This window comes from Sceloporus occidentalis, unplaced genomic scaffold (assembly GCF_023333645.1).
Source record: "Sceloporus occidentalis isolate IW3139 unplaced genomic scaffold, rSceOcc1.0.p SCAF_3, whole genome shotgun sequence".
Lineage (NCBI taxonomy): Eukaryota > Metazoa > Chordata > Lepidosauria > Squamata > Phrynosomatidae > Sceloporus > Sceloporus occidentalis.
Window position 1 is genome coordinate 1,849,782 of NW_028316983.1, and position 24,469 is coordinate 1,874,250.

A 24,469-nucleotide genomic window follows, 5' to 3' on the forward strand; every position below is an offset into this window, starting at 1 on the left:
TATATGGTAATTTTATCTATTCCTTTTTTAATTGTTATTATCTTAGAGTGTACGCCTTGGGCAGGCTTTTATATACTCTTTAAGTTTACCGACTTTGTACAGTGCTGTGTATAATTACAGCGCTTTAGAAATAAAGTTTAATAATAATAATAATAATAATAATAATAATAATGGAAACCATGCCCTATGAGGAACGACTCAGGGAGCTGGGGATGTTTAGCCTGGAGAAGAGAAGGTTAAGAGGTGATATGATAGCCCTGTTTAAATATTTGAAGGGATGTCATATTGGGGAGGGAGCAAGCTTATTTTCTGCTGCTCCAGAGAACAGGACCCAATGGAGCAATGGATGCAAGCTACAGGAAAAGAGATTCCACCTCAACATTAGGAGGAACTTCCTGAGAGTAAGGGCTGTTCGACCGTGGAACACACTCCTTCCTCGGAGTGTAGTGGAGTCTCCCTCCTTGGAGGTCTTTAAGCAGAGGCTAGATGGCCATCTGCTGGGGATGCTTTGATTTGGATTTCCTGCATGGCAGAATGGGGTTGAACTGGATCAGGGCCCTTGGGGTCTCTTCCAACTCTGTGACTCTATGATTCTATGAAAGGTAGATTGGAAAGAGAAACAGCAGAACTGGGATTTATTCACAAACTACAGTCCCTCAACAATGGATTGAACAAAGACAAGGGTTTCCTGATGCACTATCTGACCCTATCCTCATGGCAGTGATCTATGTTTACCTATTCCCCTCCCCACAGGCCAGTCCCATTGCAAAACTGCATCTGCCAGTTCATTTCCAGGCACCAAGACCAGTTTCCTATGCCTTTGTGCAGTGATGACCATCCTTAAAACTGGACCCGCAACTTCATCTTCATACACAAAGGATTTGTAATTTGTATTGACATCCTCACACACCAATGGCATATATAGATAGGTCTGTATAGGAGGATGACCAAAATGGTAGAAGGTCTGGAAACCATGAAGCCCTATGAGGAGCAACTTAGTGGGTGAGATATTTAGCCTGGCAAAGAGAAGCTTAGGAATGATATGATGATAGCTCTATTTAAATATTTGAAAGGGTGTCAGAGGGGCTATACAGATGGGTGGCACGCAGCTGCCCTTTTCCTGGCCAGACTGGGGCTGCGTCAACCTCACGCCACAGCCCCAATCCGACCTCTGGAGGGCGCAAAAAGGTGCTGCAAAATGCAGCTCCTTTTTGCGCCCTCCAAAGAGTGCCATAGCCACAGCGGTGCAGCTGTATGGTGCCTCTTCAGCACTGCATCATTTGGACGCAGTGCCAGAGGTGCATCATGATGCAGTGCGCAGTCTGGAGCAGTGCGCAGCATCAGGACACCCGGGGGATGGAAGCGGGCGTGCATCATCAAAACGCTGCACCCCGACTCTGCTCCCAGGCCAGCACTTTGTGCCAGTCTGTACAGGCTCATTACTGAGGATGGAACAAGCTTTTTTTTTTGCTGCTCCAGAGACTAGGACCCAGAGCAATGGATGCAAACTCCAAGACAAGAGATTCCACTTAAATATGAGGAAGAACCGATGGTAAAATCTATATTCCACTAAATACGCAGCCTTGGAATGTGGTGGATTCTCCTCCTTTGGAGACTGCTTTTAAACAGAGGCTGGATGGGCATCTGTCAGATGTTTTTTTGATTGTATATTCCTGCATGGCAAGGGGTTGAACTGGATAGCCCTTGGGGTTTCTTCCAACTCTATGACTCCAAAACCACGTGAGGAAGCAGCTAGTTCTCAGGGCTTCTGGGCTGTTATCCTCAACTGAGCGTAGGTTCCAACTTGAAAATTGCAACCCCACGAATGATGCACCCCAGGCAGGGCTTTGGTGGGGGCTATTGGGTGGCTTGTAAATTTCGTGGCAGTTAATCCTTGAGTCCCTGCTGGATCTACAGCTAATTTGTTTCTTTTCCTCCCTAGCCAGCCCCCGGCCTCCCATGGCCAGCTGATAAATTATGGTCAAGTTCTCTGCCAGAGCAAGGACAATGTGAAAAATAAATGGCTTCTTAGGCCAAGGTCTTTGGCTCTTTCCTTTGACTTCCATTTGTACTGATAGATGGAGCTGAGTGTGGCCAGGAAACCCAAAGTAAACTCTTGTTCTGAGTAGGACAGCTCTTCTGCCGGCTTAAGGTGCTTGGCCTAGTAGTTCCCCTGTCTTGTCCAGGGTCTCTCTTTCATCTGAGAAAGCTCGTGTTTCATGGAAATGGTTTCTGACTCAGAGGCGTTTGCTTACTAAGCAAAGTAAATGCTGGGCTGTAAGTTGCTCCATTACTTTGCTTGCTCATTAGCTGGTGCCGCATCTCTGCTATCAGCTGCGTAGCAACACACCTTTGGCTGGTTGCCCTGACTGTGTTTGTATAGGCTGCTAGTGTTTGTATAGGCTGTTTGTATAGGAGGACTCTGCTGAGGTTTCAAGGGGCAACTCCTGGTGATTTCATTGAGTAGGACACACCAAGCATCAGCCACAGTTGCACAGAGTATGACGTTCAATCAAAATCTACTAAGACTGAGATCTTTGTTCTTCTCACTGAGTTCTGCATCCATAGAATCATAGAGTTGGAAGGGATCCCAAGGGCCATCCAGTCCTACCCCCTTCTGCCATGCAGGAACTCTCAATCAAAGCATCCCCATTGACAGATGGCCATCTAGCCTCTGTTTAAAGACCTCCAATGAAGGAAACCCCACCACGCTCCAAGGGAATGTCTTCCACTGTCAGACAGGTTTGGAAGTTCCTCCTAACGATGAGGTGGAATCTCTTTTCCTGGAGCTTGCATCCATTGTTCCGAGTCCTATTCTCTGGAGCAGCAGAAAACAAGCTTGCTCAATATGACATCCCTTCAAATATTTAAACAATCATATCACTTCTTAACTGCCTGTTCTCCAGGCCATACATACCTATCTCCCTAAGTGTCTCCTCATAAGGCATGGTTTGCAGACCCTTCGCCATTTTGGTGGCCCTGCTCTGGACATGTTTTACACATGAACATGAGTTGGAGGATGCAAGGTAGGGCCCATTACACCCCTATTGTTCTTTAGTCTTCACGTTTGAGCAAATATGTTGGAGAAAGAAATCTGTTTCTTGTCCAGGAAATGGTTTTTGTGCACAGAAAAGATATTCTTTGTGCCGAAAAATGTCTGCTTTTCTGTGCAGAACAATTCCCAGAAGAGTTTGAGATGTGTGAACATGAGGGGAATCCTGCATGGAAATAGTTGTTTTATCCCGCAGCGCCGGGGTGGGGAAACGACAGCGATTTATTCTTCCTTGTATATATGATGATAAAATATTTCAGGATTTGCATCTCTAGTCCAAACTGCAAAATGACATCAAAGTTTTTTGCCTGCCGGCCCTTTCCTTTCCTTTCCTCGTTCCGTTTTCTGTCCTCAAGAGACGCAAGGCAACTTGCCACCCGCTCATCAGCCCAGGAAATATTTTCTTCCATTTCTTTCTATGGAAGAAGTTTGCACGAAGGAGGCCATAATCTCATTTAAGGGAACGGATTAGAATTCCAAACCCATTTAGGCTCCCATGAGCGGAATGAGGAGACCGGCTAATTACGGAAATCGGAGAAACATTGCCTGGCCTTTCCTCTGCCTCGGCCTGCCTGTCTCTCCCATTCACGCTGCTCCGGTTGCGATGTGTGTGTGTGTGTGCGCGCGCCCGCACATGTATCGCACGCTTTCTCTTTCTCAATTATCCTCCAGCTGATTACAGCTGTGGGTTTTGCCCACGATAAAAATAGAATAATATTTAAAAAGCACTTATTCTAATTGCTGCTCCTCTGACATTGTGTCATTTTAATAACGCTCACCAGGCAGAGATTCGCCTGCGCATGTGCTGATATTGATGTGGAGGCGGTGGCAGAAACAGTCACAGTCCCATCATCCTTCAAAGCTAGGCAGCCAGGAGTGTGGGATGGGGGGTGCTGTTCCTCCCACCCCATTTCAAAAACTCAGGATTTTCTGCACCACGTGGACCTCTCTCTTTCTCATTCCCATCCACACCCAGCTCCACCACCATTTAGACAGGTGCAGAGCATTGGAAAAATTATTTTGGAGTGCAACACCCAGAACCCCACAGCCAGTATTTGGAGGTTTATGTGGAATCTCTTTTCTTGCTTCTCTTGGGGGCCATTCAGACTACCTTTTACCCTGGATCGGAACCCGGATTACCCACTGGAAGTTCATATTTGCCCTGATGCTTCCACAAGCGAATTGGAGGCATTCACACCTGTTCAGGGGCAAATGCCCCTTGGCACAGGTCTTTTGAAAGCGGAGTAAAAGCTGTATCTTTGGGGGGAAAGCGGGTTGGGCGAATATAAACTTGGCCCTGATCATGATTGGTTCAAGTTCAGGGGAGGGATTTAGGTCAGAGGGAGGGCAGTGGGCAGAACATTTCCTCCCCTTCATGGAGGAGGAAGAGGAGGAAGGAGCCGGAGGACGCATGCAAAGGGCAATCGGGGTGACTGATGAAGCAAGAGGAAGGAGCCAGAGAAAGGGCCAAGTTCAGGGTGGATCAGAGGGAGGGCAAAGAAGGGAGCAAGACTCTCTCTCGCACCAGGCAGCTTTCTCTCTCTTTTTATTTTTTAATTTTCTATTTTTGACAGACTATGCGCATGCTTTTTGCTACAGGTAGATACATCTATAGATAGAATGTGTGTCTGCTTGTGTGCTACTTTCTCTGTCATTTCCTTGCTCCCATCTGAGCACTTTGCAAGAGGCTTTTTTTCTATATTACTTTTTATATGCAAATGCTACAATGCGAATGTTACAAATGCTTCTCTTTCAATTTGGCAAACTGTATGTGTCTGTAAGGAATTCTGGGGTGGCAATGAGGGAAAGCAAAGGATGCAGAGATGCCATTTGGGGTGAGGAATTAATCATCATCATCATTATTATTATTATTGTATGTGTATGAGGCATTCTGGGGTGGCAAGGAGGGAGGATGCAGAGATGGCATTGGATTTCATTTTGGGGTTGAAAACGGAGGCAGGGGAAGATCCATAATCTGTAGTGACCTGAATATACACAACACACAACACAAACACACACACCTGAAGGTTTTTAAATTTGACAGCATCTGCGCAGCCTGTTATTTTCTTTAAAAAAGGAGGGGGGAAGCTCACTTCCGATTGCCCAATGGCTGCAGGAAACGTCACCCGGACGAAAGCGGAACTCATTTGATTGACAGAAAAGGCACCTTCATTTTAAATCGGTTCCACAAATATGAAGGCATTCAAGGTTAAATTACCCTGATTGAGGTAAATTTCTAGTGGGCACTTGCTTCCGGAGGGATGGGGGGGACCGAATCTGCCCAGTTCCATCCAGTGCAAATAGGTGAGTCTGAATGGGGCCTTGGCTCAAACTCGAGTGCAGTGGTTCCCTTTCCACACTTTGGCCCTCTGGCTGTTTTGGACTTCAGCTCCCAGAATCCTTCAGTGTTGGCCAAGCTAGCTGGGGCTCCTGAGAGTTGCTTTTCTTCCACTCCTCTCTCCCCCCATCCTCCTCCTTCCTTCCTCTTTCTCCCTGCACTTCTTCTCCTTATCTTTCTCTCCTCTTCCTCTCTCATCATTCTGTCCCTCCTCTTCCCCTCTTCTCTTCCTCCTCTTATGTTCCTCTCCTCCTCCTCCTCTGCCTCCCTCTTCTTCTGTGTTCCCCTTCCTCTTCTCCTTTATTTTTCTTTCCTCTTCCCCTCCTCCTCCTTCTCATTTCATGTCATCCTTGTCCTCATCCTTATCATTATCATTATCCTCTTCTTCCTCTCCCACTTCCCCTTTCTTCCTTCTTCTCTCATCCTCCCCCTCTTCTTCTTTACTTCTCCCTCCTCTCTCTGTTGCTCCTCTTCTTCTCTCTTCTTCTTCCTTGTTCCTCTCCTACCCATCTTCTTTCTGTCCCATCCTCTTCTCCCTTGTGCCTCTCTTCCTCTTCCCCTTCTTTTTCCCTTTCCTCTTCCTTGTTCTCCTTCTTTCCTCCTCCTCACTCATCTCATCCTCCTTGTCATCCTCCTCTTCTTCTCTCTTTTTCCTCCTCATCCCTTGTTCCTCTCCTCCCCTTATTTCTTCCCCTACTTTCCTCCCTTATTTTTCTTCTTCTTTCTTCCTTCTCCTCCCCTCTTCCTCATCTCATCCTTCTTGTCCTACGCCTCCTCTTGTTCATCTTCATCCCCCCTTCCTCCTTCTTTCCTCCTCTTCTCCTTATCTTCCTGTCCTCTTCTCCTTTTCTTTCTGTCTATCCCAGTCTTCTTCTCCTACCTCCTCTTCTCCCTTCTTCTCCTTTTTTCTTCCTCCTCATCTCAGCCTCCCTGTCTTCCTCTTCTTTCTCTCCTCCTCCCCTTCCTTCCTTCCTTCTTCTGTCCTCCTCCCCTTCTTATCTTCATGTCCTCTTCCTCTTCTTCCTCTCTCTCCCAGTCTTCTTTTCCCCCAATCCTCTTCTACCTTCTTCTCCTTCCTTCTTCCTCTCCCTCCTGCTCTCCTTCCTCCTCCCTCTCTTCTTTCCTTTGACTTCTTCAACACATTCACTGTCAGAACTGTATTGTCCACCAGAGTAAAAAACACAATCTCAGGCTAGAAGTTTCAGAAGAAGTTTGAAGAAGTCCCAGCCTTCTCCATCTGATGCTGAGAAGGAGACTTGAAAGGGAGGGGGTTGTGCCAGTAATAATTTTCCAAATATCTCCCCATATATTTTAAAAGTTAGAGACAATTTGAAGAGTGCTGCTGGGCGGGGGGCATGTGCGATGTGCCAAAATGCCAGCCCATCTAATCATCAATGTTCCCATTCTGAGCAGAGGCCTAAATTCACATTTGGAGCTGCCTTAGCAGACCCAGGAGAACCTTCTGCAGCATCTTCATGGGGATAAGTAACCCATAAATTCTTGCCAAGGGTGAAATTAACTTTTGTGCCAATTGCACGGGAAAAGACTCTCAGGTCCCCCAAGACCCATTCCAGAGGCCTATACTGTTTAAGTGGGACACAGGAACATAGATTTTTGTTAGTCCAAAGAGAACCAGAAAGAGTACAAAGAAGCTGAAAGGGGGCTTTGAGCCAAGACAGAGGGATGCACAGGGAATTTATTTAATCCAGGTTTCTAATGACACCTCCATTTCAGAAAGACATACGATACAGCCCTACAAAACTACCACTCTTTAAAGGGGCCCAGAAGGCAAAAACAGCCATTAAAAGTATTCAGGTGGCGCAGCAATGTGCCTGGTACTGCATGCAAATGTACATTTGTGGGAAAGTCATGGGGTTGTGCTTGCAGTGGGGAGATCAGGATCCATTTGAAAAGAAGCTTCTTTCTCAGACCTCAGATTCCAGCACTGAACAAGATGGTTGCAGCTGCAGAATGAGCACATCCTGAGGGGTTCATGTATGGTTACCCTTCAAAGAACATGGCCATCTGCCTTGGCTTAAAACATGTGGGAGGCCAACTTTGTAGCACCCCAAAAGCCCTTCTAAGAATACCCAACTCTCTCCTGTGGAATCTCGTAGAATTTCATCGAATCATAGATTTGGAAGAAACTCCCAGGTTCATCTAGTCCACTCTCATTCTGCCATGCAAGAAGACACCATCCAAGCCCTCAAATGGCCACCCAGCCTCTGTTTCAGAGAAGGAAGTCATGCCAGACAAATTTGATCTCTTTCTTTGATAAAATTACCAGCTTGGTAGATGAAGGGAATGCTGTGGAGATAATATATCTTCATTTCAGTAAGGCCTTTGACAAGGTTCCCCATGACATTCTTGCAAAGAAGCTTGTAAAATGTGGGCTAGACAAGGCAACTGTTACATGGATTTGTAATTGGTTGACCGGCTGAAAAGAAAGGGTGCTCAGCAATGGCTCCTTTTCATCCTGGAGGGAAGTGACCAGTGGGGTGTCCAGTGGGGCTCTGTCCTGGGCCCAGGGCTATTCAACATCTTTATCAATGACCTGGATGACAGAATTGGGAGCACACTTATCAAATTTGCAGATGACACCAAATTAGGAGGAATAGCTAATACCCCAGAGGACAGGATCAAGATCCAAAATGACCTGAATAGACTAGAAAGCTGGGCGAAAGCTAACAGAATGAAATTCAACACAGAGAAATGTAAGGTATTGCATTTAGGCAGAAAGACTGAAATGCATAGATATAGGATTATGGGGGACACCTGGCTGAACGAGAGACTTCTACATGTGAAAGGGATCTAGGAGTCCAAGTAGACACAAGTTAAACATGAGTGAACAGTGTGATGTGGCAGCTAAAAAGGCCAATGCAATGTTACGCTGCATCAATAGAAGTATAGTGTCTAGATCAAGGGAAGTAATAGTGCCACTGTATTCTGCTCTGGTCAGGCCCCACCTGGAATATTGTGTCCAGTTCTGGGCACCACAATTCAAAAAGGACATTGAGAAACTGGAGCGGGTCCAAAGGAGGACCACCAAAATGATGAAGGGTCTGGAAACCATGAAGCCCTATGAGGAAAGACTTAGGGAACTGGGGATGTTTAGCCTGGAGAAAAGAAGGTTAAGAGGTGATATGATAGCCCTGTTTAAATACTTGAAGGGATGTCATGTTGAGGAGGGAGCAAGCTTGTTTTCTGCTACTCCAGAGACTAGGACCCAGAGCAATGGATGCAAGCTCCAGGAAAAGAGATTCCACCTCAATATTAGGAGGACCTTCCTGAGAGTAAGGGCTGTTCAACAGTGGAACACACTCCTTCCTCGGAGTGTAGTGGAGTCTCCTTCCTTGGAGGTCTTTAAACAGAGGCTGGATGGCCATCTGTCAATGGGGATGCTTTGATGGAGAGTTCCTGCATGGCAGAATGGGGCTGGACTGGATCAGGGCCCTTGGGGTCTCTTCCAGCTCTATGATTCTATGATTCTAAAAACCTCTGAAGAAGGGCACTCCAACACACTCTGAGAGAGTATCTTCCACTGTCAAACAGCTCTTACTGTCAGGAAGGTCTTCCTTATGTTTAGGTGGAATCTCTTTTCCTGTAGCTTGCATCCATTGCTTCTGGTCCTAGTCTCTGGAGCAGCCGAAAACATCCTCAATATGACATCCCTTCAAGTACTGAAATATTTAAATCATATCACCTGTTAACCTTCTCTTCTCCAGGCTAAACATCCCCAGCTACCTAAGTTTCTCCTCATAGAGCTTTATGGTTTCCAGACCCTTTAACATTTTGATCACCCTCCTCTGGACGTTGTCCAGCTTGTCCACATCATTTTTGAACTATGGTACCCAGAACTGGACACAGGATTCTGGGTGAGATCTGACCAAAGCATGCTACCTCTCAGTCTTCTCTTCTCTAGACTAAACACACCCAGCTCCCTAAGTCATTCTTCATAAGGCTTGGGTTTCCAGACCTTTGACCATCTTGGTTACCCTTCAGTGGACATATTCTTACTTTTCAATGTCCTTCCTGAACTGTGGTGCCTACAAAAGGACACACTATTCCAGCTGAGGTCTAACCAAAGCAGAATAGAGTGCCACCATTGCTTCTCTTGATGTAGACATTATAATCCCGGTGCCTAGAATTGCGTTGGTCTTTTGTTTTGGGTGTTTGGGGCGGGGGGGGGGTATTGGCAGCTATATCACACTATTGCTTGCATTGTACTAAGATGGATGAGGCAAAGACCCTTAGTTCTTTTCCACATGTCCTTTCTGGAAGCCAGAACAAAATTGTTGGCAGTACTGTTTGTACAATGAGACAGACAAATAGTCAGGCATTAATTCTGCAGCATGGCAGCAGTTCAAGACTTGGAAGGGCAGCTATGAAGGAACTAGATAAGATCATAAAGTGTAAAGATGTATCATTGAATACTTAAGTTAGAATTGTCCATGCCATTCATATTTCCAAATTCTCTGTGCGGTTGTGGAAACTGGACAATTAAGAAAGCTGATAGGAAGAAAACCAAATCCTTTGAAACATGCTGGAGCAGGCTTCTATGGATAGCATGGACTGCTAAAAAGACAGATCAGTGGGTCTTAGAGCATATCAAGCCTGAGCATAAACCAAGAATACTAACCCGAGACTGCTGTACCTGGGTCATATCATGAGAAGACAGGACTCACAGGGAAAGACAATGATGCTTGGTAAGGAAGAAGGCAGGAGGAAAAGAGGAGGACTGTGCTGCAGGTGGATAGACAAAACCAAAGGAAGCTACAGTCCTGAGTCTGCAAGAGCTGAGCTTGGTGGTCAATGACGGGGTGACCTGGAGGCCTTTTGCTCTTGGGGTCACCATGACGCCTGGTTTGGTCTTGCTGGGAAATGTTTTCCAGGGTCCCAGAGCAAAACCAGCTGCCAGTCTTGTTGGTCCAAGCCCCCATTGACCCCCACGGCCCAGAGATATGGACACTGGCATCCCTTCTTTCCCAGCTGTTTGCTAAAACTGCGTTTGAGAGTTGAGCTCAGGAAGGAATCCAATCCCTCCACCAACCCATTAACTCCATCATATCAGAACAAGGAGGCACTTGGAAAAATTAACAGCCGGCAAATTCAGAAGCAATAAAAGGAAATGCTACTTTACAGATCTGGCTGCAGCCGCAGTTCAGTCTAGGGGATTTTCTGTGCCAGGGCATTGTAAAAGGGCTGGGTGGCTTTATGGCCCTTAATACCAGTTGGAGTTATTCAGACTGAGAGAAAACCCAGCATGATGTTTCACGCTCCGTCTCAGGGGTCAGAAAGGAGCATTCTTGTTGTCTTGAAAGCACCCTGCTGCCATTCTGGGTGAGAGGAGGAGGCGACAAGGAGGATTTATTTGGAGATGAGCTTAGGGTGGATGGCGGGGGGGTGACGCTTCTGCTCTTTGGGGTAAAACACCCCGCAGTCATGGGGACCTGATGGTTCTGGTGTCAATGGGGTGGTGGGCCACTCTGGGTTCTAGTTCAAATTTTAATCCAGAGTTAGCATTCAGAATAAGGGTGGAGAGTATATCGCAGGGTGTTTGCCCTTTTGAGGAAAAATATGAATACCGCATCTGTCAGGAGACAGCCTCCGCCAGCAGAGTTTAGCAGACGCAATGTGCCTCAGTCTCTAGTAGCAGCAGCTTCTGTGTCTCCCTGGCTGAGACTGACTTAAGAGAATAACAAGCAGGAAGCGTCAGGTTATTATCTAGAGAACTTATCGAATTTCCTTTAGAATGGACATCATTTGAAGTGCCTGCATCCCAGCTAATGAATGAAAAGATGTAGTTAATGAAAGTTAAGGAAAGAGCTCTATTGAGCTTAAAACTTTAACTCACCAAAGCTGAGAACAAGGGAAGGGAAAAGACCAAGGGTCAAAAGAGGAGGTTGATAGAGAATGTGGAGTTTCTCTATAACCATCGACCCTAGAAGTGTCTCACATGGTGTAGTTTATAGACCCCAAGGGCCATCTGCTTCTGCCATGCAGGAAGACACCACCAAAGCCCTCCTTCTGACAGATGGCCATCCAGCCTCTCCTCATAAACCTCCAAAGACGGAGACTCCACCAGCCTCCAAGGCAGCAGTGTTTTCCACAGTCAGACAACTCTTACTCTCAGGAAGTTCCTCCTAATGTTGAGCTGGAATCTCTTTTCCTGGAGCTTGCATCCAATGCTCTGGGTCCTATTCTCTGCAGCAGAGAAAACAAGCTTGCTCCCTCCTCAATATGACATCCCTTCAAATATTTAAACAGGGATATCATATCCCCTCTTAACCGTCTCTTCTCCAGTCTAAACATCCCCAGCTCCCTAAATCTCTCCTCATAGGGCTCCATGGTTTCCAGGCCCTTCACCATTTTAGTTGCCTTCCTTTGGACACATGGCTCCAGTTTCTCAACATCCTTCTTGAATTTTGGTGCCCAGAACTGGAAACAGTATTATTCCAGATGAGGCCTGACCAAAGCAGAATACAGTGGAACTATTATTTCCCTTGATCTAGACACTATACACAATGCAACATTTTTGCATTCAACTTACACATCCCTAGCACTTTAAACCGGAGGACTGAAAAAAGCATTGGGAGGCAATGCTCAGCAGCACCCTTAGCAAAGCACCTCTTAAACTGGTTTGGATTTGGCTGGCCTTTTCCCTCTGCCCCATTGACCAGTGTACTGAATGGCATAAAAGCATCCATGGACAAGGCTGGCATGAAGACAAGGGACGAAGCCCAAGAGGTGAGCAAGGCAAGGACAGACTCCCTGCTTCTCCTGGGAAAGAGCAGCATGACAAGGTCCTGGCTGGCTCAATAAATCAGAGATGTTAACCATCCCTGTGGGCACTATTCACAATAATCACTCCTGGAAGTTAAAGGCCATTTTCCCACTTGCCACTGCTTTGCTTAGCAGACAGCTTTATTGTGTTTTTGGTTAAGGGTAAGAGGCACATGCAGAAGGCTGAGTGCCAACCTGTTTGGGACGTGAAACATGTCATTGTAAGTATCATGAGTGTATGGTTTTTCAATGAATCACAGACTGTAGACTTAGAAGGGGGACTCCAAAGGCTACTTAACTCATTGCTAACGCAGGACGTCCTCAGCATAATCAGCTTCTGTTTATAAAATCTGCAATGAACACATTTTCACCTTTCTTGGGAATGTACTCCACTGGAAAGAAAATAGCTCTTCCTACCAGGGCATCCCTCCTAATACTTAGGCAAAATCTCCTTTCTTGTCATTTAAAGGATGAATGAGATAATAAATGTGCACAGCTGAACTGTGCCAGGCCTTCTTTGGTTGCGTGCTGCTTGCACCTTTTAACTTAGATCCCTGACAATAGCAGAAGAACATGGGTTGCTCTGTCACCCATGGCATCTACCACCCAACAACACCCGGGTGACAGGGGCACCTCAGTGGCAAGAGAAAGGAGAGGCCCCACTTTTTGTTTAAAAAATGTTTTACATTGGTTGTATGATTGTTGGTGTCATGTGCTTTCACATGGTTTCTGACTTATGGTGACCCTAAAGGGGTTTTCTTGGGAAGTTTCTTCAGAGGAAGGTTGCCACGGCCATCCATTGAGGCTGAGAGAGTGTGACTTGCCCAAGGCCACCCACTAGGTTTACATGGCCAAGACAGGGTTTGAACCCTGGTCTACAGAGTCCTAGTTCAACGCTCAAACTAGTGCACCACGTTGGCTCATAGGATATTGTAATGTAATGCACAGGATATTGTAATACAAAGGAATACTTCTAATTTTACTAGTGTTTTATATCAAAAGTGTTGCCATTACATTCAGGGAATTAGAGCTGGTGAATTCATGCATGGCAGAAAAAGACTTGGTCTGGATGGCCCCTGGGAGTCTCAAATGCACCAATGAGGCTCCTTCAGAATATGGTGCTGTAGGGGATTCTGAGAGTTGTAGTCATAAAATAGTGAAGTTTCCATGCTCTGAAAGAAGGTTATCTGACGCATCAGTGCATTCCAGTCTGGCTCTTGCAAGTGGCTAGTTAAAAATAAAAATAACAGCATGGCATAGTGCTTTGAGTGTTGGCGTAAAACTTTGGAGACTGGGCCCAGGCATAAAACCCACTGGGTGACATTAGGCAAGTTACACTCTCTCAGCCTCAGAGGATGGCAATGGCAAACTTCCTCTGAACAAACTTTGCTGAGAAAACCCCATGATAGGTTTGCCTTAGGGCCGCCGTAAGTCAGAAACGACTTGAAGGCAAACAACAACAACAACAACAACAACAACAACAACAACATGAAGCTGATAGCATGTGCTTGGGAATGGTTTGGTCCCATGGGGACCTGCATATCCATTGTGCCTTCACACCTGTGTGCTCTCTTTTTTGCCCCCAATCCTACCCCCCTTTCCCCAAATCCAGGTGGTGAAAGTGGTTGGCAGCAACATCTCCCACAAGCTGCGTCTCTCCCGGGTGAAGCCGACGGACGAAGGGACCTACGAGTGCCGGGTGATTGACTTCAGCGACAGCAAAGCCCGCCACCACAAGGTCAAGGCGTACCTGCGGGTGGAAGCCGAGGAGAACACCGTTCTGCACCGTCACAGCGCCCACGGGGGGCACCTGCAAGACACCCAGCAGCAGCTCTTGGGGGCCCAGACCTCCGAGCACAGTAAACTGAGTGCCCCCCACCCACAACACCAACACCACCACAAGCCGGGCAAGGAGCTCAAGAAGCGCTCCGTGGCGGACGATGCCTCCTGCGCCCTCTAGACTGGTGGGCACTGGGTGCAAGGCTACGACCGGACAGCCTGGCAGGGCTCCTTCCTCTTCTTCTTCCTCCTTGTCCTCTTCCTCCACACTTGTGGAGCCACACTTGCCTGCCCTGCCCCTTTCTTATGGTGACACTGGGGTGGCCAGGACAGGGTTGGGTCCCTGTGAAATTGGCATGTGGCACCCATGCCACAAAACCAGAAACAGCCCCTTCCTCTCCCCTTCCCCATTCGCATGATAACCTTTCACCATTACTATTCCTCTCCACTCAGCCACCAGCTAGATATACATATTTTTAAAATTCCTTTCTAGCTCTCCATTCTCCTCCGAAGAAACCCTGGCGCCTGTCTTGCGCAAAATGGAGCCACTTCAACAGATGTACTGTTGGACTTTGGGGGTACCACTTTTGACCAATGAATGGCCCCTCTTGCCAACACCAGCCTCACCTGCTGGGGTCCTTCCCATGACAGAAAAGATGGCAGACGCCATATTTGGCATCCCATTTGACTCCTTGACAACTGAGAGGTAATCCTATGCTCTTAAGGTGGCCAAAGATAGAAGGAGCCAAACCGCAGTTGGCTTATACTCTTTCATTGGCAAATTCTCCTGGCTTTTGGTGACCACATGGGTAGGAGAAGACTTGGTCCTGAGGAATCCAGCAGAAAACCCTCGCCCATCTTTGTTGCTTTGGTGGCGTGCAAGCCCAGTTGGTTCCTCTGGGAAATGCATAAGTTCCTTCCACTGCCCCCCCAAAAAGGAACATGGACTTGAGGTTAGCACACCCCTTGCTGAGAGGAGACTTAGACCCAAAGCTGGACCTTATTTTCACAAAAGGACACCTTCAGCCACCTCTGGACCAAGCCGCCCACCTTGCCGTTGCCATTGCTAGTTTACTCCTACCATGCGTGAGCCCCTCCGAGTTGACTTCACCTTGCTTTATAAAATGAGACCAGGGAGTGGGTGGGCTGTGCATCATTTTGAATCCTCACGTTGAACCCTCACTAGTTATCACCCTATGTAACTATGAAAATGGATGACTGTATAACTGTAAATATAACTGACTGGTTCTCTCGCCGTATTGCCCCATGGCCGGGCAATAATCCACTGTCGACAAGGTCCCTGGGGGAGGTCCAGGGTTTCCCACTAAAGCACCCCTGCCTTCTGCATTGGATCCTATTGAGTGATGATTAAAAGGATGCTTGTTTTATAGCTGAACACAGCAGTAAATGTAGCTTTCTTGGAGGACAGAGAGAGATGCAGAGCTAATGAGAAAGTGGGGAGTGGATACAAATTCCCAGGACGCAGTGGTCCAGAAGGGACAACATCAAGGCTTGGTGATGTTGCATCTGTTTTTGTCTTGAGCATCCCCAAGTCCTCTAATTGAGAGCATGAGAAATAGTTTTTTGGTACTCAGTAAAATGGCCATATATTATACCATATATTGGGAGGGTCTGTCCATTGTGAGCATGGCTGGTCCCTGTTCTTCCAGTTTGGAAAGATGCCCAGATGAAGGAGACGAGGAGCACAGGAGGCAAGACTACATTAAAGCCTGACTGGCATCTTGCAGAAAGAGGGACTCTCGCAAGAGTGCCATAATAAGAGATTTAGAGATCTTGTGGGAGGCTTGAGTTCTTGCACGACTCGAAATGTGGGCTTGATTTGTATGTACCGGCCAAAGTGTTGATAGAGAGGGCTCCCCATGTTGCTGCTTCAAAACCTATAGCAGCCCTCGTTGGGTTGCCCAAAAGGCCTCTTCTGTTAGGATTGCCATTTGTCCCGGAATACCTAGAATATTCCAGACTGAAGGTACTAAAAAATGTCCCGGACGGTTGAGGTTAAAACATAATGGTAGAAAAATTGCAATGGGTTGAATTTGCATAATCAGAGTGCAATTTAATAATATGCATTGTTATAATAATTTGCATAATGTGCAGATCAGATGCCCAGATACGAGGGATTGGAATATGGCAACCTTATCCTTCATGGAAGCCCACACAATAGACAGATGCAGCCTACTAGCCAAAGTCTCTCTCAATGTTCATAACCTCAAACATTTAATATTGCTTTATCACACTAGCAAAATCCTACTGGAAAACGGGATTTAAACTAGATTTAATTTTTAAAAAACCTGGAAGTTTATCACACCAGATTCCTGCAAAAGTGAAATATCACGAAGGTAAAGTGAAGGTAAAGTGGAGAAAAACGGCAGCTTCTTACTTTCAGGAAGTTCCCAAAGAAAAAAGCTGCCTTCTCTCCCCTTTGCCTTCGCTTTAACTTCATGTTATTTCACTTTAACAGTGACATTGTCTGATAAACTTCCTGCATTTTCAGGTTTTTCTTATCTAAATCTAGTTTAAATCCCGTTTCTCAGTGGGATTTTCCTAGTGTGATAAACTCCATAGGTGAAACCCAAGACATATGCAGCCAAGCAAAATCAGAGTATGATCAAGATGGTGAAAGTTCTTAATGGGGAAGAAGAGACCAGCAAGGAGAAGCTGCAGCAGTTTGCTTTTGCCCAAGGCTACTGCAAAGAGAACATTCCCCCTCCTTTGGTCTCTCCTTTGTGGAGGCAGCACCCTCACACTGAGACTCATCCCTCACTCTCTGTGGATTGGAAAAAAGGGTCCTGGCACTGAGAAATAGGAACGCTAGCGATGGCTAGATTTGAGGTGCTTTGGAGATATTCTCCCTCCACCGTTCTAATTTTCCCCCAGGATTTAGGGATGGGCTGCTGCAGAACATCACACCTCCCAACATTTCAGAGATGAAAACTGGGACCTGTCTATGGTCAAGACGGCAAATGTTCTCAATGAAGAAGAATAGACAAGCTAGCAGAGGCTGCCGCAGTTTGCTTTTGCCTGAGCTGACTGGAAAGGGAAAGATTCCTCCCCTTTTTCTCCTCTTCCTCCTCCCAAGTTAACTAAAATGCAAACTATTTTTACACTTTGAACTCTGTTTGCAGCAACTGAAGGAAGCCAGGAGGAAGTGAGTAAGGAAGAGGAGGAGGAAGAGAGAGAAACCGGGACATTTTTAAGGAAGCTGAAAGAGTGGGATGGCAGAGGGTTAATGGGGACTTTCCCTCTTAAATTGGGAGAGTTGGAGAGTATGAGTTTTTATTTTCTTTTTGGAGAAACCATCATTACAAAATAAAATGTTCCTTACAACACTGACGTTTGCACTCGAATTTCATTAATGTTTTTTGGGGGGGGGGTATTGTTTCTTGCAGAAGATTCCCATCTCCGATTCATGCTCCCAGCAACTATCTCTCCAGTATACTCTCTATAATGTACATTATTGTTTTCATTTTTAAAAAATATTATTAAAAAGTTTGAACACACATTGAACAGTCCATATATATATATATATATATATACACACACACACACACACACACACACACACACACATACCACTTTACACAAAGCAACCTCTATATGTTGACATACCTTTACCCAACAGACCACATATTACACACACTGAATCCCTGCTAAAACGAAACACTAAAACAAAACTTCCTAGTCTCTACATTCTGAACAATATTTCTTTCATTACGCATTTTTACTTTTATTTCTTTTCCAATCGTACTCTTCTTATTGACATTAACTACTTCTCATTCCTTATTTCATCAATTCACTCCTATTTGTTCCCACCTTCTTCCCACGACTGTTTTTAATCTTATCCTGAATCATTACTTTTCTTCAATGCTAGTTGTCTTTCTTCTGATATATTTGACCATTCCTCCTTAAATTTATCTATTGACTTATTTCTGATCAGACATGTTAGTTTGCCCATTTCCATAGAGTCTTAACACTTTCTATAACCATTCTGTTATCAATGGACATTTCCCCTCTTTTCCAGTTCCGCTACATGGCATACGATGAGTTGGTGCTATAGTCTATAAAGCCTTTGACTGCATAGATCATGCTCAAAATGGAGGACATTTTGGAACACCTCCTGGACAGAAAGGTGAAATGTAGGACATGTCTGGGAAAAGGAGGACATCCGGACACCCTGCCAAAATCATGTCCCTTGAGTCTTGGGAAACCTTGATGAGAAAAGTGCTGGACCAGTGAAAACTTTGGGAGACATTTTAAGCAGAAAATTCACTTGTGGCATTTTTACAGAGAAAAGAGCTTTATTCCGCAGAAGAAATAGCAGTCTATATGGAGAAACTCATATTTCCTGTGCAGGAAGTGCTGCTTTCTCCACGTGCGGATTTTGTGCTGAGTATGTCCTCAAAGAGCAGATGCTTTTTGAAAATGGTGCAGTTTTCTTGCAGTGGGTGAAAAATTACAAAAAATGAGTCGTCATTCCCCTTTGAGAATAAAATTAGCAGCGAATTCCCTCCCGACACGAAAGACGGGGCCCAGGCCCAGTGTTTGGCACATGCATTCAGTGCTCAGATCATGATGTCTGAAGACAAAGGCTGCATCCACACTGCAAACGTCATGCAATTTGGGACTGCTTTAACAGCCATGGCTCTTGGGATCTGTAGCTTATTCTGGCCCCAGGATCTCTGACCAAGAAGGCTAAATTAATCATAAAACTATGGATGCCAGAATTCCATAGGATTGAGCCATGACAGTTAAAGCAGTATCAAACTGCATTAATTCCGCTGTGGAGATGCAGCCACTGGGTTTTAGAAGGAAGCAGCCATTAGCCAAGTTATAAGACCTTTTAAGAGTCACTTCTGTGGCCAAGTGGGAAGAAGCGCAGAATTGGATCCTTTGCTCTAGATGCACCAAATATCCGAGCATCAATCCCCCCCTTGCAGTGGAGAGACAAACATTAAACATTAAACAGAGAGACTGTCATTAAACAGAGAGTCTGTGAACATCTAGAAAGCAATGCCATAATCACAAAAAGTCAACATAGGTTTCAGAGAAAGAAATCATGAGAAAGAGAAAGAAGTCATGCCAGACAAATCTGATCTCTTTCTTTGATAAAATTACCAGCTTGGTAGATGAAGGGAATGCTGTGGATATAGTATATCTTGATTTCAGTAAGGCCTTTGACAAGGTTTCCCATGACATTCTTGCAAACAAGCTTCTAAAATGTGGGCTAGACAAGGCAACTGTTACATGGATTTGTAACTGGTTGACCGGCCGAACCCAAAGGATGCTCAACAATGGCTCCTTTTCATCCTGGAGAGAAGTGACCAGTGGGGTGTCCAGTGGGGTCTGTCCTGGGCCCAGTGCTATTCAACATCTTTATCAATGACCTGGATGACAGAATTGGGAGCATACTTATCAAATTTGCAGATGACACCAAATTAGGAGGAGTAGCTAATACCCCAGAGGACAGGATCAAGATTCAAAATGACCTGAATAGACTAGAAAGCTGGGCCAAAGCTAACAAAATGAAATTCAACACGGAGAAATGTACATGTTTCTAACGATCTTTTTTAGAGGTTTTGAGGACCAGATACTCGACTACTAAGCCAGGGCTTCTTGCTAATCCAGACGGCTGGACTGGAGAGCAAATTGAATTCCACACCATGCTTTGAGTTTGGCAGCTGAAATGTTATCTGCAAGCCTTCTGTCTGTGTGCAAAGTAGACAAATGCACCAAGACGTGGTCACCTCACGGAGCAGGCCAGGATTGCCGCTCTTCCTTCTCCCCTGCCCCACCTTCACCCAGATGTAAAAGGATCCAGGGTTAAATGGTGCAGAAACCTCTAAGTGGCCCAACTGTCTTGTCAGGGAAGATATACAGATCCACCGGAGGCGGTTTTCTTGGAAACTCAAAGCCGTAATCATCTCTCGCCTGTATATCTTTGCCCGCCTGGCACTTCCCTCCTCTTTGCCTGCCCTCCTCTGCCCTCCTGTCAGGCAGATGTATGTCTTCCTTGGGAGGAAAAGGCTGAGGAGAGAAGAAGGAAACGGGGGAATTGTCTGAGGTTTGCAAAAAGGGCTGATGCTGGTAATCTGTTGGTAATAAGGGAGCCTTCCCCCTCCCTGCGTTGCTCCAGAGGGAAGGACAAACAAAACTACTTTGCAAGGGATCGCAGGAGTAACTCTGCCAAAGAGTAGCTGCCAATAAAGCTGTGGTTCAAGAAATGAAAGACAATATCCATCACACAGACGCAGATGCATGGGGAGGGGGTTAGCATCCCCTTAGGTCCAATCTGCACTCAAGAATTAATGCAGTTTGACACCACTTTAACTGCCATGCCTCCATCCTATGGAATTCCATGATTTGCAGTTTTGTGAGATATGTAACTCTGGTATCTGGTGTTACAGCAAACTACAAATCCCAGGATTCCATAGCAATGAGCCATGGAAGTTAAAGTGGTGTCAAACATTCATGAAAAATTGGACACAACCAAGTAAACCCTATTGTTACTGTGTTCCTTCAAGTCGTTTCTGATTTATGGCAACCCTATCATGGCAAATTTAATCAGAGAGGGTTTGCCATGGCCATCCCCTGAGGCTGAGAGAGTGCAGCTTGCCTAAGGTCACCCAATAGGTTCTCATGACCAAGCTGGGATTCGAACCCTGGTCTCCCGAGTCGCTTTCCAACACTCGAACCACTATGCCACACTGGCTCTCGAAACCTGAAAGAATGAAAAAGAAGTATTCATTGATGTTAAATTTAGACTTGTGAATTGGTAAGGCACACATTAATGGATAAGAATTTAAGACACTATACAAAAGAGGTATAATAGGATGGATAAGAAAATTCAATTAGAAGTAGGGAAATGAGAAAGCTGGGCCAAAGCTAACAAAATGAATTTTCATCAGGTAGAAATGTAAGGTACTGACTGCACTTAGGTAGAAGAAATGAAATGCACAGATAAAGGATTATGGGGGACACTTGGCTTAGGGAGACTTATCTGTGTGAAAGGGATCTGGGAGTCCAAGCAGACCACAAGCTGAACATGAGTCAACAGTGTGATGCGGCAGCTAAAAAGGCCAATGCGATTTTAGGTTGCATCAATAAAAGTATAGAATCATAGAGCTGAAAGAGACCCCAAGGGCCATCCAGTCCAACCCAATTCTGCCATGCAGGAACTCTCACTCGAAGCATCCCCATTGACAGATGGCCATCCAGCCTCTGCTTAAATACCTCCAAAGAAGGAGACTCCACCAAAATCTCCAAGGAAAGAATCCTAGAATCGTAGAGTCGGAAGAAACTGCAAGGGCCATCCAGTCCAACCCCCTGCCATGCAGGAAGTCACAATCAAAGCATCACCGACAGATGGCCATCCAGCCTCTGTTTGAAGACCTCTAAGGAAGGAGACTCCACTACACTTTGAGGAAGGAGTGTGTTCCACTGTCGAACAGCCCTTACTCTCAGGAAGGTCCTCCTAATATTGAGGTGGAATCTCTTTTCCTGGAGCTTGCATCCATTGTTCCAGGTCCTAGTCTTTGGAGCAGCAGAAAACAAGCTTGCTCCCTCCTCAACATGACATCCCTTCAAATATTTAAACAGGGCTATCATATCACCTCTTAACCTTCTTTTCTCCAGGCTATAGTGTCTAGATCAGGGGTCGGCAACCTACAGCCCGCGGGCCGGATCCGGCCCAGCGAGGCCTTGGGACTGGCCCCAGTCCGGTCCTGCCGCTGATTGCTGCCCCCGCTGCAGCTTCTGCACCGCTCCAGGCACCATTTTGAGTTCGGCCCCCCCAGTTGTCTGAGGGACAGCAACCCAGCCCCCGGATCAAAAAGGTTGCCTACCCCTGGTCTAAATCAGGGGAAGTCATAGTGCCACTCTATTCTCCTTTGGTCAGGCCTCATCTGGAATAATCCTGTGTCCAGTTCTGGGCAAAACAATTCCAAAAGAACATTGAGAAACTGGAGCCATGTGTCCAAAGGAGGGGGACTAAAATGGTGAAGGGTCTGGAAACCATGAAGCCCAATGTGGAGAGACTTTAGAGAGCTGGGGATGTTTAGCCTGGAGAAGAGACGGTTAAGAGGTGATATGATAGCCCTGTTTAAATACTTGAAATGAATGTCATATAGAGGATGAAGTAAGCTTGTTTTCTGCTGCTCCAGAGAACAGGACCTAATAAAGCAATGGATGGAAACTCCAGGAAAAGAGATTCCAGCTCAACATTAGGAGGAACCTCCTGACAGTCAGGGCTGTTTGGTGGAGTCTCCCTCTCTATAGGTCTTTAAGCAGAGGCTGGATGGACATCTCTGGGGGATGCTTTGATTGAGAATTCCTGCATGGCAGAATGCAGTTGGACTGGATGGCCCTTGGGGGCCTCTTCCAACTAGGATTCTATGATAGCAACAACAACCAAGCAGGCCCTTGCATGAGTGGAACCAACATCTTGAAGAGTAGGGGACTTTTATTCCTTGGAGGTCTTTCATCAGAGGCTGGATGGGCATCTTCTTTCTGGATTACTTTCATTGTGTATTCCTGCATGGCAGGGGTTTGGAGTAGATGGTCTTTGTGGTCCCTTCCAGTTCTATGATTCTATGAGACAGCTTTTCTATGAGACTCAGTAAGGGTCGGGGCCATTTTCTTTGTATGCACATACAGCCTACCCTTAGTTTAAAGAAATTGCCTTTTGAGGACGGCCAAATAAGATTATCCATTACCCATTGATATGGTTATCCACTCTCCTTGGCTTTGTGCAACATCCTTCCTCCTGCCACTATTAAAACTAAACTTGTCACCTCCTCTCCATATCTACAAGATTTTGAATTTGAATTGACATCCTCACCCACAATTGACTTGTATAGGTCTGTCTCTGGACTCTTTACTCCAAACATGCATCTGAGGAAGTAGAGGCAAGTCTACAAAAGCTCATGCTTCTCTCTTTCAGTTCGTCTCAAAGGGGCTGCAAGGTTTTTGCAAGATCCGGACTGATTACATTAGAGCCTCCAGAAAGAGGAAATATTATAAAGTGACGTGACATGGCCATCTTTTCATGTCGGAAAGGCAAATAGTCTTAATGCTCTGCTCTGGGCCCCACAACAAACTCCAACTCCCAGAATTCCATAGCCTTGAGCCAGGATGCTAAAAAGTGGTACCAAAGCAGGTTATCTCTCCAGTATGGATGCAGCCCAAGTCCTGTTTAAAATCTTGAATGTTAGCAAGGCTTCATATGACACAGAGCAGTGTTGCATATATATAGGGGATGTTATGGCACCCAACAAAGCTTTGGCATTGCATCTGTGGAATACATTAGCAAGCGTTCATAGCTTTGCCCCATTGCAAAATGTTTTCACAGCTAATTTGTGTGGCCTCTGCTGCCCTTAAAAGCCTCTTTATTCTTGGAAGCCAGATTCTGGATGCTGCAAAACAAGACTTGGCCGAGGAGGCAATAAATGAGGAGCGCAGCGTCTCCGTCTCCAAAGGATATCTCACTTCTTTCCATCGCACATTGCAAACCTTTTTGGATCAATTTGCAGGCCTCCTCCTGGCACAGCTTTGGGTGTGAAGTCAATAGCTGGCTTTCCCCCCGCGGTGAATTAGCCCACAATTGCTTCAACACATCTCCAAGCAGGAGGTCAGCTTATCGAGCGGAAGAAGTGATGCTGATTCACTATTTTCCCCCAAATGCATTGGAAACACCTCTTAGGGCAACCTTCCTTTGGACCAGATTCTTTCCAAATAATGGCCTGAGCCCCACCTTCCTTTGCTTGCAGAGCTTGGGAAAGCTATCTTCTTGGACTACAGCTCCCAGAATCCCCCAAGCAGTAAACCAGACTGGCCTTGCTAGCCGGTGTATTCTGGGAGCAGGGTCATCATTCAGTGGGATTTACCTAGATCTGGGCTGTATAATGCATCCCCCCCAATAATAATAATAATTTTACACAATTAAAACAGCAAAAAGATACATTTAAATTCCATATCTCCGCATAATATGGCATTCAGCCCTTCCATATTTATCTCTCCAGCCATTTATACCAACATTGTTTTATCCTCTGCGCCCTTTTTCTCTCCCTGCCTTTCCTCTCATGGAGGTATCAGCATCTTAAGCATCGAACTGAACAGAGCTGCATATTCCCTTTCTCATCTGTCATAAGTTTTTTCAGGGGTTCCCATGTTTTACAGAAATCCTCCTTTCTTCCCCTCTTAGCCTTTCTGTTAAATTATCCATTTCCATATAATCCTATAATTTAAGCAACCAATCTTCTTGGGTAGGAATTTCTACGCTTTTCCATTCACTTGCATATAGCATTCTGGCAGCAGTAACCATATAAAACAGTATCTCCCCGTGTTTCCTTCCCTCTTCTTCCACCACGAGAACAAAAAGGGTTTGGGATCTTCATTTAGATTCATCTGCAGCATCTCTATGATCATGGGATGGATCTCTGCCCAATATTCCTTTGCCTTTTTGCCTTCCCAGCAGCGCTGCTGATATCCCCCAATTCCTTCAC

General features: G+C 45.8%; 1 protein-coding gene across 1 annotated transcript in view; it reads left to right on the plus strand.

The window, feature by feature from the left end:
• The window catches only part of LOC149315411 (V-set and transmembrane domain-containing protein 2-like protein), a 95,844-nt gene extending 78,527 nt beyond the window's left edge, over positions 1–17,317 (plus strand). Inside the window, exon 4 of the mRNA XM_089513416.1 lies at positions 13,786–17,317. Coding sequence (XP_089369542.1) covers positions 13,786–14,133 — 348 coding nt within the window. The 3' untranslated portion in view covers positions 14,134–17,317. The remainder of the gene's footprint in view (positions 1–13,785) is intronic.
• Positions 17,318–24,469: the final 7,152 nt, after the last annotated feature.